Raw genomic sequence first — 18,962 nt, 5'->3', positions numbered from 1 at the left:
GAGACAACGATACACAAGTAACAAAGAGACAAGTGTACACATGTAACCAACAGACAAGTGTACAAATATAGCCAGGAGACATCGATACACATGTAGTTTAGAGACAATTGTGAACATGTAGCCAAGACACAATTCATCTGTAACTAAGAGACACTCGTATATATGTAGCCAAGAGACACTTACACTTGTGTAACCAAGACACACGTGTACACATGTAGCGTAGAGAGGCAACTGAGCAAAGCAATTAACAATGATCATTGCTAGTCAATAGAACAGCGAATCGTTGCCTGTGTCAAGAAACGATATACAAGCTTCCATATACTAGCAACAATATTTTTCTCAATGTAGTCTTAATTAGACAAAATACCTTAGTACACAGCAATAAGCAACGAACCAATATCATCGTGAGTTAAAGGAGCAACAAACCATTGTCATCGTACCCAATGGAAGATGATCATTACCGTTTTGACTCTATAATCAATATTCGTTTGATACTCCATATTTTCCCTATATACTCCATCTTTTCCCTATATACTCCATCCTTTCCCTATATACTCCATCTTTTCCCTGTGTACTCCATCTTTTCCCTATATACTCCATCTTTTCTATCTCCCTATCTAGGCACCCGTCAATATCTGACCTTAGACGTTGCGTTGACCTCAAACCACAAACCAAACAAAACAAACCAGAAGGGAAATTCTAAAGTATAATTAATGTAATGAGAAATGTTGATAGATCTCACATTGTTTGAGGAAATCGTCTGTCATTGTGACAGCTAATAAAATTGGAAAATGTCCATGGAATTTCGTTTTTGTGAAAAAAGGTTAACATGCATCCGTCATAACCATGTTGGAATCGATGAAAAATAAACTAAGGAGAAATAGTCATATCACAGTTAGTCCAAAGGAATTGTAAAACCGATATATCTGGACAACTAATTTATCTATTTTTACGTCGAATGTTCAACGTTCTCTGATTATGATAACAATCACATATAAAGGGACAATATGGTCTCACGTTGACATTAGAGTGCCCCGACGTTTTCTAAACTAGGGATAAGCTGGAATATAGAGTGACCACAGCTGGTTGAAGAATAGGAGAAACAGCGTGCTGGAGAATAGTAAACCTCAAGTGCTGGTTTAAGTTGCAGTAGATCTTGTATCTCATTTGCCCTGGCTGCCAACCTATCTTGATTATACATATTATCTAATCTATCCAGAAATAACGGACGGGACAGGTGAGATTGACACACCCTATATGCGGATATTTTGCAGGTAATTAACGCGTGTCTACATATTGTCGAGGGCAACTCGCCAAATCGATACAGGTCCGCGATTTATACCTATACCGGATCCTCCGGGAAATTAGTCCCACGTTACGCGCGAGCGGGAAACTATTGGTACGTATTCCTACTGTTAAGGCAGAGGTCACAGTGTGTACAACCATGTATAATAGATGTTGCAGCGTGTAATTGCTATAAACGAGAACAACCCTAATTACCGACACTCGGACCATTATCCTCGGACGCCCGACTTTCAACTAACAAACGAGCCGTGTAGTATTCTGTATCAATAAACAGCTTGTTATATATGTTATATGGCACCCCGACTTAGGATGCCCCTATCCAACCTGTTATATGCACCTGCTCTTGAACTTTTTGAATAAAAAAAAAAAAAGAGTTGGGGATTGTTTAAAGGGAATCTAGATTAATTATAATTCATTGAAGTGTAATATATTTTCCTTGTCACTTCTCCGGTTCTCAATTTAAGAACGTGATATTACCGTAACATGACTTTTATTAACACATATGTTGACATCGCAATTGACGCTTACCCTTCCTGAACACATGGTCTGATTTTTTTTTGGTACTTTCCTTTAATTATATTTCCCTTTTTTGATAGAACATAAAGACAAAATGGGTTCCTCAAGCGTATTATTGAACTTAAAAATATCATTCAGTTCCTGGAAAAACATCACTCATATATTAAGGAACACGATTTTCAGGACTGTCGGAGACCGAATTATAGAGGATTATAGGACACCGATCTACAGACATCAGTATAGGTTTACCAGGGAGTGAAGTAGGCCTACATACGTTCTACAGTTATATTTGTTAAAACAGTTAACTTAGTACTATTTTATTTTTAGCTCATCACCATTCCATAAGACCCGTGTGCAATAAATATGAGGTGCTTGCTTTTTGCTGGGGATCAAAAAAGCGACCCCGTCTTTCGCCTCGGAAGAACAAGTACCAGAAGGTCGACTAGAGAGATGGGGTCACTGGTTCGATCCCCAGTGGCAGCACGTGTTCTTTTCTCCATTTACTTCTTATTGCAGAAGAGTCCAAGAGTGTGGAGGGTCGAGCTAATGATGATGTCAAAGGCTGAAGATGTAGGTACCATCTCCTGAGTGTGGAGGGGCGAGCTAATGATGATGTCAAAGACTGAAGATGTAGGTACAATCTCCTGAGTGTGGAGGGTCGAGCTAATGATGAGGTCAAAGGCTGAAGATGTAGGTACCATCTCCTGAGTGTGGAGGGCCGGGCTTATAATGAGGTCAAAGGCTGAAGATGTATATACCATCTCCGGAGTGTGGAGGGTCGAGCTAATGATGATGTCAAAGACTGAAGATGTAGGTACAATCTCCTGAGTGTGGAGGGTCGAGCTAATGATGATGTCAAAGGCTGAAGATTTAGGTACCAGCTCCTGAGTGTGGAGGGTCGAGCTAATGATGATGTCAAAGGCTGAAGATGTAGGTACAATCTCCTGAGTATGGAGGGTCGAGCTAATGATGATGTCAAAGGCTGAATATGTAGGTACAATCTCCTGAGTGTGGAGGGTCGAGCTAATGATGAGGTCAAAGGCTGAAGATGTATGTACCATCTCCTGAGTGTGGAGGGGCGAGCTAATGATGATGTCAAAGACTGAAGATGTAGGTACAATCTCCTGAGTGTGGAGGGTCGGGCTTATAATGAGGTCAAAGGCTGAAGATGTATATACCATCTCCTGAGTGTGGAGGGTCGAGCTAATGATGATGTCAAAGGCTGAAGATGTAGGTACCATCTCCTGAGTGTGGAGGGTCGAGCTAATGCTGAGGTCAAAGGCTGAAGATGTATGTTCCATCTCCTGAGTGTGGAGGGTCGAGCTAATATCTAGGTCAAAGGCTGAAGATGTGGGCACCATATCATGAGTGGGTCGAGCTAATGATGATGTCAAAGGCTGAAGATGTAGGTACCATCTCCTGAGTGTGGAGGGCCGGGCTTATAATGAGGTCAAAGGCTGAAGATGTATATACCATCTCCGGAGTGTGGAGGGTCGAGCTAATGATGATGTCAAAGGCTGAATATGTAGGTACAATCTCCTGAGTGTGGAGGGTCGGGCTTATGATTAGGTCAAAGGCTAAAGATGTAGGTACCATCTCCTGAGTGTGGAGGGTCGAGCTAATATCTAGGTCAAAGGCTGAAGATGTGGGCACCATATCATGAGGGTGGAGGGTCGAGCTAATGATGAGGTCAAAGGCTGACGATGTAGGTATCATCTCCTGAGAGTGGACGGTTGAGCTAATATATAGGACAAAGGCTGAAGATGTAGGGACCATCTCCTGAGTGTGGAGGGTCGAGCTAATGATTATGTCAAAGGCTGAATATGTAGGTACAATCGCCTGAGTGTGGAGGGTCGAGCTAATGATGATGTCAAAGGCTGAATATGTAGGTACAATCTCCTGAGTGTGGAGGGTCGAGCTAATAATGAGGTCAAAGGCTAAAGATGTAGGTACAATCTCCTGAGTGTGGAGGGTCGAGCTAATAATGAGGTCAAAGGCTAAAGATGTAGGTACAATCTCCTGAGTGTGGAGGGTCGGGCTTATGATGAGGTCAAAGGCTGAAGATGTAGGGACCATCTCCTGAGTGTGGAGGGTCGAGCTAATATCTAGGTCAAAGGCTGAAGATGTGGGCACCATATCATGAGGGTGGAGGGTCGAGCTAATGATGAGGTCAAAGGCTGACGATGTAGGTATCATCTCCTGAGAGTGGACGGTTGAGCTAATATATAGGACAAAGGCTGAAGATGTAGGGACCATCTCCTGAGTGTGGAGGGTCGGGCTTATGATGAGGTCAAAGGCTGAAGATGTAGGTACCATCTCCTGAGTGTGGAGGGGCGGGCTTATAATGAGGTCAAAGGCTGAAGATGTAGGTACCATCTCCTGAGTGTGGAGGGGCGGGCTTATAATGAGGTCAAAGGCTGAAGATGTATATACCATCTCCGGAGTGTGGAGGGTCGAGCTAATGATGATGTCAAAGGCTGAAGATGTAGGTACCATCTCCCGAGTGTGGAGGGTCGAGCTAATGATGAGGTCAATGGCTGAAGATGTATGTACCATCTCCTGAGTGTGGAGGGTCGTGCTAATGAAGATGTCAAAGGCTGAAGATGTAGGAACCATCTCCTGAGTGTGGAGGGCCGGGCTTATAATGAGGTCAAAGGCTGAAGATGTATATACCATCTCCTGAGTGTGGAGGGTCGGGCTTATGATGAGGTCAAAGGCTAAAGATGTAGGTACAATCTCCTGAGTGTGGAGGGTCGAGCTAATAATGAGGTCAAAGGCTGAAGATGTATGTACCATCTCCTGAGGGTGGAGGGTCGAGCTAATGATGATGTCAAAGGCTGAAGATGTAGGTACCATCTCCTGAGTGTGGAGGGTCGAGCTAATATCTAGGTCAAAGGCTGAAGATGTGGGCACCATATCATGAGTGTGGAGGGTCGAGCTAATGATGAGGTCAAAGGCTGAAGACGTAGTCACTATCTTCTCAGTATGGACGGTCAACCTAATGTTGAATCGATGGTCAAGTCTCAGATACATATATATGCACTGTAATAATCGTTTTCTTGACTTTATATCTTCTTGAATCGTTCGTTTGTGAAAATTGCAAAAACAGGAATTAATAATCACCTACATTATGTGTTGTACAGTATATAATTTACCACTGACGAATACAGAGTAGTACTCATTGAAAGATTTCTGTTTTAATGTGCGACCGACAATTGATTCTGGGAGCACTTAAATGGCCAATGTCTACCAAACAATCGACAGTAATGCTTGTTTTCTATAAGACGTGTCAGCAGAATGAAAATCAATTGGGGTAATGACACCAAATCATAGCGGATTGTTCAGTTTTCGTGTGAACTCTCGTATAAATGAAGAGATATTGATCGCTTGACGTACGAGGTCTGGGGTCGGCAGATACCCTAGTGTGTTAGGTGATAGGAGTTCGAGACCTCGAGTTCGCGCCAATACACCACACCAGTGTCACACTAATAAGGCGAGTATTTCGGGGGTATTGCAATTACAGTATGGATTCTCATAACGCAAGCGGATAATATAATCATATATATTGATTATTAGCATACATATAGAGATTAGATTGCAACCTAGATAAAGGTATTAGTTTATACGGAATATAAGCTGCTGACTAGTTGCGGGAATAAACAGAAATTAATATATATTTCGGTAAAACCTTATCATTCGAGAGAATTGGCTTTATCAGCTGATGCACTTTTGGGGTAATTGATAATATACATATGTGGAGATCCCGTCCAGTACTCTACTTGAGTATACGCAAAATGCGTGTGACATGTACATGGACAAGTCCCTAAGAATTTTTGTTTTTGATTGTTGAACACTTATTGATTTTAAAGCTATGCATCTGATTGCTTTTCAGTTTTCAATTGAACATTCAATGGATTTGAGTCTAGTGTTGCAGCTATGATGATAAAATAATAGGGGTCGGGGTCGAGCGGGAGGGTCGAGCAAATGATGAGGTCAAAGGCTGAAGATGTAGGTACCATCTCCTGCGTGTGGAGGGTCGGGCTTATGATGAGTTCAAAGGCTGAAGATGTAGGTACCATCTCCTGCGTGTGGAGGGTCGGGCTTATGATGAGTTCAAAGGCTGAAGATGTAGGTACCATCTCCTGCGTGTGGAGGGTCGGGCTTATGATGAGTTCAAAGGCTGAAGATGTAGGTACAATCTCTTGAGTGTGAAGGGTCGGGCTAATGACGAGGTCAAAGGCTGAAGATGTATGTACCATCTCCTGAGTGTGGAGGGTCGAGCTAATGAAGATGTCAAAGGCTGAAGATGTAGGTACCATCTCCCGAGTGTGGAGGGGCGAGCTAATGATGAGGTCAAAGGCTGACGATGTAGGTACCATCTCCTGAGTGTGGACGGTTGAGCTAATATATAGGTCAAAGGCTGAAGATGTATGTACCATCTCCTGAGTGTGGAGGGTTGAGCTAATAAATAGGTCAAAGGCTGAAGATGGAGGTACCATCTCCCGAGTGTGGAGGGGCGAGCTAATGATGAGGTCAAAGGCTAAAGATGTAGGTACCATCTCCTGAGTGTGTAGGGTTGAGCTAATAAATAGGTCAAAGGCTGAAGATGTAGGTACCATCTCCCGAGTGTGGAGGGTCGAGCTAATGATGAGGTCAAAGGCTGACGATGTAGGTATCATCTCCTGAGTGTGGACGGTTGAGCTAATATATAGGTCAAAGGCTGAAGATGTAGGTACCATCTCCTGAGTGTGGAGGGTCGAGCTAATATCTAGGTCAAAGGCTGAAGATGTGGGCACCATATCATGAGTGTGGAGGGTCGAGCTAATGATGAGGTCAAAGGCTGAAGACGTAGTCACTATCTTCTCAGTATGGACGGTCAACCTAATGTTGAATCGATGGTCAAGTCTCAGATACATATATATGCACTGTAATAATCGTTTTCTTGACTTTATATCTTCTTGAATCGTTCGTTTGTGAAAATTGCAAAAACAGGAATTAATAATCACCTACATTATGTGTTGTACAGTATATAATTTACCACTGACGAATACAGAGTAGTACTCATTGAAAGATTTCTGTTTTAATGTGCGACCGACAATTGATTCTGGGAGCACTTAAATGGCCAATGTCTACCAAACAATCGACAGTAATGCTTGTTTTCTATAAGACGTGTCAGCAGAATGAAAATCAATTGGGGTAATGACACCAAATCATAGCGGATTGTTCAGTTTTCGTGTGAACTCTCGTATAAATGAAGAGATATTGATCGCTTGACGTACGAGGTCTGGGGTCGGCAGATACCCTAGTGTGTTAGGTGATAGGAGTTCGAGACCTCGAGTTCGCGCCAATACACCACACCAGTGTCACACTAATAAGGCGAGTATTTCGGGGGTATTGCAATTACAGTATGGATTCTCATAACGCAAGCGGATAATATAATCATATATATTGATTATTAGCATACATATAGAGATTAGATTGCAACCTAGATAAAGGTATTAGTTTATACGGAATATAAGCTGCTGACTAGTTGCGGGAATAAACAGAAATTAATATATATTTCGGTAAAACCTTATCATTCGAGAGAATTGGCTTTATCAGCTGATGCACTTTTGGGGTAATTGATAATATACATATGTGGAGATCCCGTCCAGTACTCTACTTGAGTATACGCAAAATGCGTGTGACATGTACATGGACAAGTCCCTAAGAATTTTTGTTTTTGATTGTTGAACACTTATTGATTTTAAAGNGGGGGGGGGCGGAGGGGAGGGAAGGTAATCAAGAAGCTACGATAAAGCTATGGTAATATAGAGAACGGAGGAGGAGGAGGGGACGATTGTACGATTGGGAGTGGACAAACAGCTGTCCTGAAGTTTGCGAGTCTGCAGGGTATATATATCGGTAAACAGATCCGCCAAGAAGATCTGACTGTTTTATTTAATATACAATGGTATTGTAATGCGTGTCAGAGATAATGAGTCTTGCTGGAAGGGTTATAACTGTTGCTGAAAATTATAGTTCGTCACAGCTGTGCTCTTCTAGGCGACTGTTTCGGTCTGGATAGCTTAACGTTACACGTTTAGCTGACTTGCTGGGCCTGGGAAGCTTCATATTAAATTGTTAGGACTAATTCTCTGATTTGAATTCCACCACGGAATTCTGGTTTTATCGTTCCTCATACATTCTATAAAAACTCTATATATTGATGGTCATTTATCACAACCTAATCAACTCTATTGGGTACGAAATGAAAGTATGCCTGACTCTCATAGACAAAGCGAGAAAGCTTTTTCCTTTTACTGATGTTTTAAAGTTGCTTATTTTGTATGCAAATACAACAGATAAAAAACAAATATTCATTTTATGCGGCCTATCTTTGCCCATTCCGCGCCCGGCCCGGTTTTTATTTAATATAGTACACTTTACGAGGGAGATATTGAGTCCCTTGTCACATCCTGACTAATCACTGGTCCAAAACATCCCTTAACGCCCCACTTCGTGTTAGTGTTACACTACATCACTAGAAACAGACATCACACTGTTCCTGATATTTAGAATCAGAAATATTTCATGACGTTTCCTCTATTTGTTCAAGTTAAACGCGTTAATTTGAACATTCCTTACACGGCATGGGGTCTAAGTATAGGGAACCGAAACGTAATCGTATAGCACATGTATTCAATACCACGAGTATTTTAATTCAATAACAAGGTCATAATTCAAAGTAAAGCCACCCAAATTCAATATCGAAGAAAACCTAATTACTGCTTCAAAACTCAATAGCTCCTTTACAATGCAAGTAGCATTCATCGAAAACAGTCGAAACGTATCCTAAAAGATAAACGAGAATAATAACAGTTGATACATTTTATCTTTAGACATTCCCTCGAAGATATGCACGAAAAGTTATGATTATGGCCTCCCAAGGGAAAAAACATTACTTTTTATATTCAATTATTTCTTGATGCCGATACGGTAAAAAAACTAGTACCAAATGGAAGAAAAAAATTCATTACAGTAGCAAACAATACTTAGTTGTTACACTATCAAACACTACAAATTAATTACGGTTCCCTCCAATACCACACTCTCTGACATAAACTAAAACAACACCAAAATAATAATTCAATTATTTATTGTATGGAGCGCACAATCGCCGACAGTATTTACACTTCAACCTATCTCAAATTTCTCACATTCCCACACCTACATCGTGAATTCACATTTATAAAACCATTCCGTCAATTCATTACGAAATTCGAAAATTCTTATAAAGAAGGTGTACATTTCTCAATTAAAATCAAAAACCATGTGTACTGTCGGTGCGACTATCGCTGAATGACCCGACAGTCACATACCGCACACCAATCACGTGCGATACCCGACTTCAACGCCCTCTATCAGAAGGTATGACACTTAAGGGAAAACAATTTTCGGCTTGTTCTGTTCCATCAAACTCCGAGACTATATTTTTTAACAACACATATTCATTATGGTATCAGTCAATAAAGACTAATTACGGTATTTAACGACATAAATTAATAACAGTATTAAACATTACCACACAAATGCAAACTAATGACGGTATCAAACAATACAATCTAATTACGGAATCAAACACTACAGAATAATTACGGTATCACACAAATACAATCTAATTACGGAATCAAACACTACAGAATCATTACGGTATTACATAAATACAAACTAATTACGGTATCAAACACTACAGAATAATTACGGTATTAAATGATAAAAAATAATGACGGTTATAAACAGTACAATTACGGTTGCAAAACATACAAATTAATAATAGTATAAAACAATACACAGTTATATCGAAATATAATGATACAGCGTAATTACGGTAACTGGTCAAGAGAAATATATGAATATGAGCCAATACCACCCGCGTCCACTGGGATTCTGGCAGACCGGATCCAAGCACGTGCGGCTGTATCAAATCAACCAATCATGATCTTATTTGGATATAAATGTTATAGGGATGCTGCAGTATAATACTGTAGTTTTGTTTGTCAAATCACCTGCAAACCACTTACTACCAATATACAGTTAACGGGAAAACGTCAATGTCGGAACATTAAACAGTCAACAGTTACACAACTAAGTTAATAACCTTTGAATATATCAACAGTACTTTCTTCGTATGGCCTTAGTTGTTACGAGAACGTTACACCCCTAACACACAAACAAATAAACACAGTTGTCATTGAATACACTGTGTTTAAAAAAAAGTGCAGCATCTGTTGATATACTAGGAATTCATACTTTAATTTCACCATATGTCAACGCCAGAACAGTCGTCGGATTCAATGATATGGCAAATAAATGAATAACAGACATAAATCGATCAATTTTGTAGTTTTGTAACATAACAAAGCATTTCAGGGGTCGAGGATGCGCTGCCGTTAAATCCATGAAATGCAACCGCAAACCTGGAGGTTCAATTCAACGGTCATTTCCAAAGTTATATAAAAGGTCGATATCTAATATAATGCAGTAATCGTCAATATCTGTGGGTAATAGTGGCAAGATATGATACACAGAGATGTAGGGTGTGTTTACTTTCTTGGTTCCATCAATTACATTCCAGTCGGAACAGGCTGCTATGTAATTACCGTGTTCCAGAAAAGAGCAATTGACCTTTTGTTTCCCATGGAAACGTCGTTATGGAGTCGTCTAATAGGAAGCGCCGCGTTGTTATTTTGCTCAAACCGCTATGTATTACTCTAATTGTAAGAGGAACCCCGGTGACATAAAAAAATTGTCATTGAAGGATTGCAAACACTAGTCTATTTCGTGAGGCATCTGCAATTACTCTGAAGTCCGTGCACTTTATCAGAAACAAAGTTGGACTGATGAATTAAATGGCATATCTTCTGTCCAAGGTGTGACCTTCCATTAATGTAGCACTTTGTATATAAAGCAGACCTTAAGTTTGTTACATTGACATTGGACTCTTGTTATATATCACAACGTCTTGTGAGGCTGTGGAACCACTACCTATCACGTTGGATTGATATTGCATTAGAAAACAATTCATCAACATCTCACCGGTCGAAAATTATCTACTGAAGAGTAACGATAGTTAGATACTGTGTTAAAAGTAACTTTTCGTCATCTTACTTGATGTAAGAAAACTGTTATGGTTTGATCTAATGAGGATAGGAGGGACATTGGGTTACATCAGTGACACAAAATACATTGAAAAATGTATGGTTACGTTTGTTTTGAGCAGTTTGCACCATAAGCATTTGAAAGCAGACTAAAATGGTTTATCATTTTCACACTAAACCAACCATTTGGGAGCAGGGTTTGGAGAGGGAAAAATAGCATTGTCAATTGTGACATTATATAGCCATGGCGTTTCCTAATTCTGATAACGTAAGACAACACTTCCCGTCTTATTTATTTATTTATTTATGAGAGGGATGGACTATTTGTCAACGGGGCGGGGGGAGGGGGGGGGATGTTAATCAAGAAGCTACGATAAAAGAGAGGTAACAGATTCGTTATGTTATTTAAAGCTATGGTGATATAGAGAACGGAGGAGGAGGAGGGGACGATTGTACGATTGTGAGATCTCACATCAGTGAGATGAGCGGATTCATGTAGGCGCGAAACCCGTCAACCAACCAACCAACCAACCAACCAAGGCAATCGTTACTGAAATATCCACGGTGTCTTGATGATAGCAGTTATATTTCACTCATGGGTTAAATATTTTTAACATTATTTACTCGTCCCTCGAACCCTTGTTATGTTATTCATTACGACACCAGGCATGTCCACTCTCTGCCTTTATACAACGATGTGTCGCATGTAGAAGATATTTAACTGTGGAACTTGCTCATATCATCAGGCTCAAGTTTCACGAATGTTCTTTAACTCTCGGAAATTCTTTTATCATTCGAAAGCATTCCTGGTCAAATGGAGCTAAGAGGGAAACTAACGTTAAGGAAAATTCATTAATTTCTTTTTAATGGAAACAAAACATTAAGTTAAGGAATGCTCGTGAAAATTGAGCCTTGATATTTCATTTGCGTAAACGGTTCAGCTTTTTACAGAAGTTTTGTCAAACTTACTTGCACTAGGTAATTCAGTAAAATTATAACTGGATTGTTTTCATTTCTTAAACTAGAAACAAGAGCGTGCTGATGTCATTGTTTGTTATTAATATTATTTTCGCGGAAGTATTAGTGAGCTAATAGCATACATATATTCCGCTGTTGATTTTTTTCTATCTACACAGTGGTTTTGTATTTTAAAATCAAAACCGCTGGTGTATTGAATTAACCATTTGGCCATATTTGACAGATATTTCTGACAATCTTGAAACAAATTATAAATAAACAAATTATGTAAATTCTTTCCATAACTTCGAAATTTAATGAATAGTTTTTGAAGAGAACATCAACATTGCTCCTGGTATGAGTCGTCTGGAGAACATTCACGGAAATTGTCTGAAATCATTATCAGACACGAAATTTTCAATTATTGTCAACTATTGGTTGCTGTGTGATGACCTTCAGGCAGTCTTACAGGTGTGAATATCAGATATTGCAAGGAGCCACGGGACACATTTCAAGAGTCGCTGAGGTTTTGAAATATGTCACACATCTATCAACAATTAAGGAATTGGTTTTGTTTTGTTTTATGTTTACCATTGTTTTTTTATATTGTCAATAAACACTCTATTTTATTATTGGTATGTCATCCATCGAACTGAATGAGTGATTTTGATTAGTTTTTTTTCATATTATGAATCATGTTGTATTTTGTGCATTGTGATAGTGAACTAATATACACAAAATGATGAAAACATATGTTTTGGTCCTTCTGTTGCAGCTATCAACACTTTCTTAATTATCATTGTTTCAACAACTACCTCGACCATGGTTTGTGTAATATTTTCAAAATGAGTATTAGCTTTTAAGCCTCTAATTGAACACTGGCGCTCTGGCAACATATGATGAGTAATTGTCTGTTTCGAGTTTGAAATTGCATCGCTTGGTCTCGTGAATATCCTCTTAAAAGCAATTAATATTCATGCATCCCTAGCGACTCCTCACTCTGTCAGCGCGATGCTAGGACGCAAGGCTGACGTGTTTATATACGTATTAAATGCTTTTCTACCGATGAAAACAAAATCAATAGAACGGGTCAATACTTCACGCTAATTGCTAGGAATTAAAGGTATGTTGAATCGTCTCATTTGTACCCGACAGATAATGAATGTTTAATCGTTACAAAACAAACAAAGAATGCCGAGTATGCTTATTGTTTGACTGGTAGTTTTTATCGAAGGTAATTCATAGAAACTATTGCATTTCTAGATCGGGACTACTCTCGCTGTAGTGTTTACATAGTAACTCGGTATGAATATTTCACATGACAATGACTGTTGTTAACGTCAACATCGTAATGAGGGATGTTTAGTTATCTTAACTGACTGGAATAAATACTTCAAAATTCTTCATTACGTTAGGATAGATTTGTCAAAAATCAATTCATTTGTTGATTTATTTTTTTTATTTTAAAAGCATTTCTTTTTAGAAAAACAAAACGTTTCAAGTCGTTGGATAATGATTTTATGATATGATAAAACAATTTGTGAAAAATTGTAGATCGTAAATTTGAAGCTGACAGAGCGATGATACATAAGTAGCTGTATCGATTGGTACCGTCTAGGCGACATCTATATGATGATGCTAAGTCGACCGTAACCATGCATACGCTGCATTGGGTATGTTGTTCTAAAATAACACAAACTCAACAAAAAGTGCAAAGTAACAGTGTGTCTAGATAGTCTAAAATTGACACACGAAAACAAACGAAACGCATTTGTAGGATAACATCGATGAACCAAAACAAACGAGACGTACATGCTGCCTTATATTATAAAAAATTAAAATATCGACATTCAACAAACACGTGAAACTGTGTGATAATGACAGTACTGCATCGTATACTTCACGAAGGTCCGGAATAGTACAGATAAACACCACCAAAAACCAAGTCAAGCTGACGATACAGCGAACAAAGCACACCGGATTATTGACTGTACGATTCTTTTTATTGAGTACTTAATACTTGTTTACATTGGGATTCTAAATGTAATTACATTGTGGTGAAATCCGTATGCTTGATTAAAGTTAGCATGCTGCTGTTTGTGTAAACGAGTACAAAGCGTTCACTTTATACCGGCTTATATAACGTACACGCAAACATGGAACGTGATAGGAAATGTTTACAACACACTCTTGCATGTTATATAAGTGATTTCCTGGCAAAACAAACCATGCATTTACAAGTGTTTACCTTTCGTTACAACACGAAAATTTGCATTAACGATGGAAAATAAACAAAAGAAAGAAGTGTTTCAAGTTAAATGTTGATCTATGCTTTGTATTTCTGGTCCTAACGAAATACACTTTTTTATGTCAACTCGTATAATAGACTTGTTATCTATTAACATACAATATATTGACAAACATGACTTATAGCAACAGATCTATGCAACATTTGTGCCAACATTGACTCTATTTTTTTGTGATGTTGTCTTCTGGCTGTCGTCTACCTTCCCCATTACATAGCCTTCAACTCACAAAAAATATATACACATAGCGTTTCTGATAGGAATCTGTATGTCATACAAATTCTTCCATTTTAACATGACAAATAGGATTTAAATCAAAATGCGATTGCTGCTTTTCAATGTAGAAGCTCGCCACACCACGTGTTCTTCTACCAGAAAGTATGCGCTACACAATTTTCACGTTGATGCCAGTGTATTGTTGATTTGCAAATAAATGTCTGCAGAATTCACAAGTACAGCACCAAACAGCTCCCTTGTGGAAAGCAATGATTTATTATTCATTCTGAAGTGTAATTTAACAACTCGCTTTATAATGATAGCTATCAATAGTGTTTTTTTCTCTCCAGTGGCCCATGGCTTCTTTCGAACATAAATGCTTGCATGTTCACAGAAGTAAGTACTCGGGGCTATTTTGTTTTACCGGTTTTATATGTATTGCGGGAGATGTTGTTTTAGTTTACCATATATGTTAGTGAAGGCTATACGACAGGTGGGATTAGTATTGGAGCGAAAACGATCCCGACTAGAATCATTGATCAGACACATTTTCTGTTCGCCCGCTTTAGTACCTTCTGTTCTGTTATGTTCTACACAAATGCAATTTTGATCTAAAGTTTCCGCAGCAACCTACTTTGCACTCTGGGATATATATGATTGATGTGGTAGGTTTAACAGCGACAACGATCTAGACGAGTAACAAACACACATGCAAGCGCTCTCTCTTGTGTATTATTGGGGAACGGTGGGCTGCTACGCTACTGATGCGGTGAGCTGGGCTAATACAACGAGCGTATACACGAGCTGCCCGCTGCTGTCGCCCTCACTGAGACTCAGAACGGCGGACCTCACATAAGCTCGGTACCTCTACGTACAACACCTAGATAGGACTTATTGGCTGGCGGCGTGTCAGGTGTGACAAATACAGGTAGAGAGCCCCAAACGACGGCCTTCATGCATATCATAGAACTACAAGCCAACATGGCACTGAATCAGGCTCCCGCCTTTCAAAATGACAAACATTTGTGTAAAGAACATCCAGAAGTTCAACTTCAAATGATATGTATGAGGTGTAAAAACGAACCTGTCTGTCACAAGTGTGTCTCCAATTCACACCGTGGCCACGACTGCGTCGATGCTGAGTCGTTTCTGAAGGAACAACAAGATGAGTTGGAGGAAACACTTGAAAAGGCGGGAGCGAAGCTGGAAGATGTGGATGCCGAGTTAGGCGGGTTGCGGATAAAGGAGGAGATTGTGCAAAAGCAGTGTAACACTGTCGAGGGCAGGATTGGTGCCCGACAAAAGCAGGTTAAAGACTTTGTCGATGGAGTCGCTGGCAATCTGATCAAGGAAACACATGAATTCTATAATCAAGAAGTTGAAGTAATTTCCCAACACGAGGAGAAACTACGGAGATTAAAGGCAGAACTTGAAAAACGACTTTTAACTTATCAGCAATGGATAATATCTTCTGATGTCGAAATGGTGATGAAGAAACAGAAAGCCCTAAAAAAATTGTTAAGACGAAAAGTGTATTCCGTTCCCCTCTTATCAAAGCTTGAGTTTCCATTCAATGACCGTGCCGACACAACCATGCAACTGGAAGTTATATTTGGAAAAATTACGACTGATTCGAAAAAAGAAGAGAAACAAGAGTTCAATGGAAGTGGGGAAAGAGAAATTCAAGACGTTTGTGTTATTTCCGAGTTCTCGAGTGGGGCTCCTGATGTGTACGCCATGAGTTCGTCAGAAGGAGCAGAGGTTTGGATGTCATCCGTGTTTAGCCGACAAGTCCGCCTCATGTCTGACAAAGGCCGATTGTTAAAAACCCTCAAGGTTGACTTCCCGATCTGTGACGTCAGCTGTGACTGCGAAGGGGAAAGTCCAACAATATGGCTGAGCTGTACCAACAACACCATTAAGAACTTCCTCACAAATGACCCCATGACCTTTGCTACAACGAATGCTACACCGTACTCGATTACGTCTTCACATCATCTGATCGCAGGTCTGCGCTCAGGACAGCTCGTCAAATTCTCCAAAACTATTTCGGAGATTGTAGACGTGGCCCAATGTGACAGGTCCGGAGAAAAACTGGTGTCGCTTCCGCACAGAATAGCCGAGAGTCCACTCACTGGAGACATTGCAATCGTCAACTGGGATGCCAATCCCAACAGTATTGTGGTTCTGGACAAATATTTAAACTTAAAGTTCAGACATTACGGGAGGATCGTTACGTTTGGGGTCGGGGAGTATAAGCGACCAGAAGAGGCGGGTGAACCAGGTGTCAGTTCTTTTTTTCACCCACAGGATGTGTGTTATGACAAGGACGACAATTTGGTGGTAGCGGACGAGTCGTGCGTGTTCGTCATGGAAAGCCAGACGGGCAAGGTCATCGGTAAAGTACTGGATGGTGACGTAAAAATCACGGCTATGACGTCAGATAAAGCAGGCAACATGTGGGTCGGGTTCTCTAATGGAAAGGTGAAAATCGTCCGATACGTAATTTCTTAAAATCACGTTTTATCAGACAGGGAAAAATTCGATTGATTTTTGGGAGAAAAAGAAAATGTAAGTTAGGAAAAATGCCAATTTTTTTTTACAGCATAGATGTATTTTCACCTTGTGTTAGTTTATGAAATCTAAAAATCAATTTTACTAGTCTCTTGATAGAGAGCATGTCGTAACCTTTCATTGGTACACAGTGTTTTAAAAACAGTAACCGGGCCCTGAAAGCATTATACTCACGTAAATGATGTCTGTTCCTCAGTTAGACTCTTTGTTTCAATGATGGTATATCAATATATTATATTAAGACTGTAATGTATCTGTTAAAATGTCAAGTTATAAAATGAGGTGCTAAGGCTCACGAGATTATACATAATCATCAATGCAACTGCTTCCATTGAAGAAGTTATGAAAACTCTAGATTGAAATACCAGTCGAATTTGGGATAACACTCCCCGGGCCTTATTGATATAATGACGTCATGCTGCCTTCAACAAATGACTATATGATATGACTCACCATGTGTATCATAAAAGATAAAATAATTATCATTTTCAATTACTAAGCTTGCTTTTCCTTGAAGACAATCTTCATTTATTTATAACAGTAGAAATAACTTTCCAATTTTTTATAAAAAAAATTCTCTGATCATTATCACAAACACAATGGAACGTCACGTAATACATCATATGGTTGCTACAAAAAGCTGTCTTTTTATACAGTATGACAGTTTCGTAAATAATCACCCTTTGGTTGTGAACTGCACCAACACAATACACACACATATGGATATTGATAGATTATTAGAGGGCACCATGCACTATATAGAGTAGTCAATCACTTATCATTGCTGTTGTACAAGGGGGTGGTATTCGAGGTTGTCGTCTAGGAATTTCATTGGTAATGTTTCAAATATTACTTACTCATTTAGCTATGTTAATATGCAAAACAACTGTAAACAGTTCTGGTGATTATGGCGCTTATTGCGTCAAACCTATTTATTTATATAAATCGTTTTTAAGCTGGGAGCTACATTATCATTCTTTATGAATTTTGTTTGAAATTTTCAGTCGATCGTCATTGTTAGGCGTTTTTAATAACAAATATATATAATGTATATGGGAAAGATACTTCATCAATTTGTTTGAACGGGGATCGTTTAAGGCGATGTCGCTTTGGTCAGTATTCTTGTTACTCTTCTAACATCTTTATTACGAAAATAATATTCTAATATCTCAAAGAGTGCTTAATATTGCGATTGGTATCTATTTGGAACTAAATATGATAAAGCTGGTCATTTTTAGTCTATAAGTGTCTTTCGCAGTAATAACGATACCTGTTATCTATTCCGTCTTTGCGTATTGCAGAGTTATCTTCTCTTGTGAGCAGTTATTGATTGTTACGTCATTGGTTTGTGTGAGAAAATTACGTCGTTTTTTCAAAAATTGATTACGTTACTCTCATAAACCATTGACGTAACAATCAATACCTGCTCACAAGAGAAGATAACTCGGCATTACGCAAAGACGGAATATGTTGTTTATGCAGCCGATGCCTTCTTTGAGATAAGTGTCCCATGTGCTATGCCAAATTATGAATAATGTTATTATTATTAGTAGTGACGTCGCATTCAAGACTATGCGACATAAATTAAAGACGAAGGACATTCCCAATCAGCTTTTTACATTAACAAGTGATTTGCTTTTGAATAAAACGTAAATAATTTTAGAACTAACAGACTTATATGTCGCATTTCGCAGTTTACAATGCCACAACGGTAAATACAACACAGTTAAATAACACGTGCATAACTTGACAATAGCACCAGAGAATATAGAAACCTCCCATAAGTTTACCACAAAGGTTCTTTAAAAAGAAATATTCTTCCATATAATGTATTATCATTATAACATATTGAAATACATTCAAGTCTTCTCAATCCTATTACCACTACTTTAGGTGTTTTTCCATCCAGCTAGTGTTGTTGTGGGGGCAGATTTACCCTTTTTGGGCC

The 18,962-nt window shown here is 39.1% G+C and overlaps 4 protein-coding genes across 4 annotated transcripts; 1 reads left to right on the top strand and 3 right to left on the bottom strand.

Annotated features, from left to right (window-relative positions):
• Positions 1 to 2,321: 2,321 nt before the first annotated feature.
• LOC110454813 (mucin-5AC-like) lies at positions 2,322 to 3,182 on the bottom strand. Its single transcript, XM_021504532.1, has one exon. The coding sequence runs from the start codon at positions 3,180 to 3,182 to the stop codon at positions 2,322 to 2,324; it is 861 nt and encodes a 286-aa protein (XP_021360207.1).
• Position 3,183: 1 nt separating this feature from the next.
• LOC110454812 (mucin-1-like) lies at positions 3,184 to 4,854 on the bottom strand. The gene has a single exon (XM_021504531.1). The coding sequence runs from the start codon at positions 4,852 to 4,854 to the stop codon at positions 3,184 to 3,186; it is 1,671 nt and encodes a 556-aa protein (XP_021360206.1).
• An 836-nt stretch (positions 4,855 to 5,690) lies between these two features.
• LOC110454811 (mucin-1-like) lies at positions 5,691 to 6,737 on the bottom strand. Its single transcript, XM_021504530.1, has one exon. It carries the CDS (start codon positions 6,735 to 6,737, stop codon positions 5,691 to 5,693), a length of 1,047 nt encoding a protein of 348 aa, XP_021360205.1.
• An 8,483-nt stretch (positions 6,738 to 15,220) lies between these two features.
• LOC110454852 lies at positions 15,221 to 18,316 on the top strand. Its single transcript, XM_021504600.1, has one exon. The coding sequence runs from the start codon at positions 15,395 to 15,397 to the stop codon at positions 16,952 to 16,954; it is 1,560 nt and encodes a 519-aa protein (XP_021360275.1). The 5' UTR covers positions 15,221 to 15,394; the 3' UTR covers positions 16,955 to 18,316.
• Positions 18,317 to 18,962: the final 646 nt, after the last annotated feature.

The sequence above is a fragment of the Mizuhopecten yessoensis genome, unplaced genomic scaffold (assembly GCF_002113885.1).
Source record: "Mizuhopecten yessoensis strain PY_sf001 unplaced genomic scaffold, ASM211388v2 scaffold8071, whole genome shotgun sequence".
Lineage (NCBI taxonomy): Eukaryota > Metazoa > Mollusca > Bivalvia > Pectinida > Pectinidae > Mizuhopecten > Mizuhopecten yessoensis.
The sequence above is the reverse complement of the archived record's forward strand: the minus strand, read 5'-3'. Positions and strand labels throughout refer to the sequence as shown.

Bases quoted from the DNA above. Each gene is read 5' to 3' on its own strand.
- LOC110454811 (XM_021504530.1), bottom strand. From the start codon at position 6,737: ATGTATCTGAGACTTGACCATCGATTCAACATTAGGTTGACCGTCCAT.
- LOC110454812 (XM_021504531.1), bottom strand. From the start codon at position 4,854: ATGTATCTGAGACTTGACCATCGATTCAACATTAGGTTGACCGTCCAT.
- LOC110454852 (XM_021504600.1), top strand. From the start codon at position 15,395: ATGCATATCATAGAACTACAAGCCAACATGGCACTGAATCAGGCTCCC.
- LOC110454813 (XM_021504532.1), bottom strand. From the start codon at position 3,182: ATGGTGCCCACATCTTCAGCCTTTGACCTAGATATTAGCTCGACCCTC.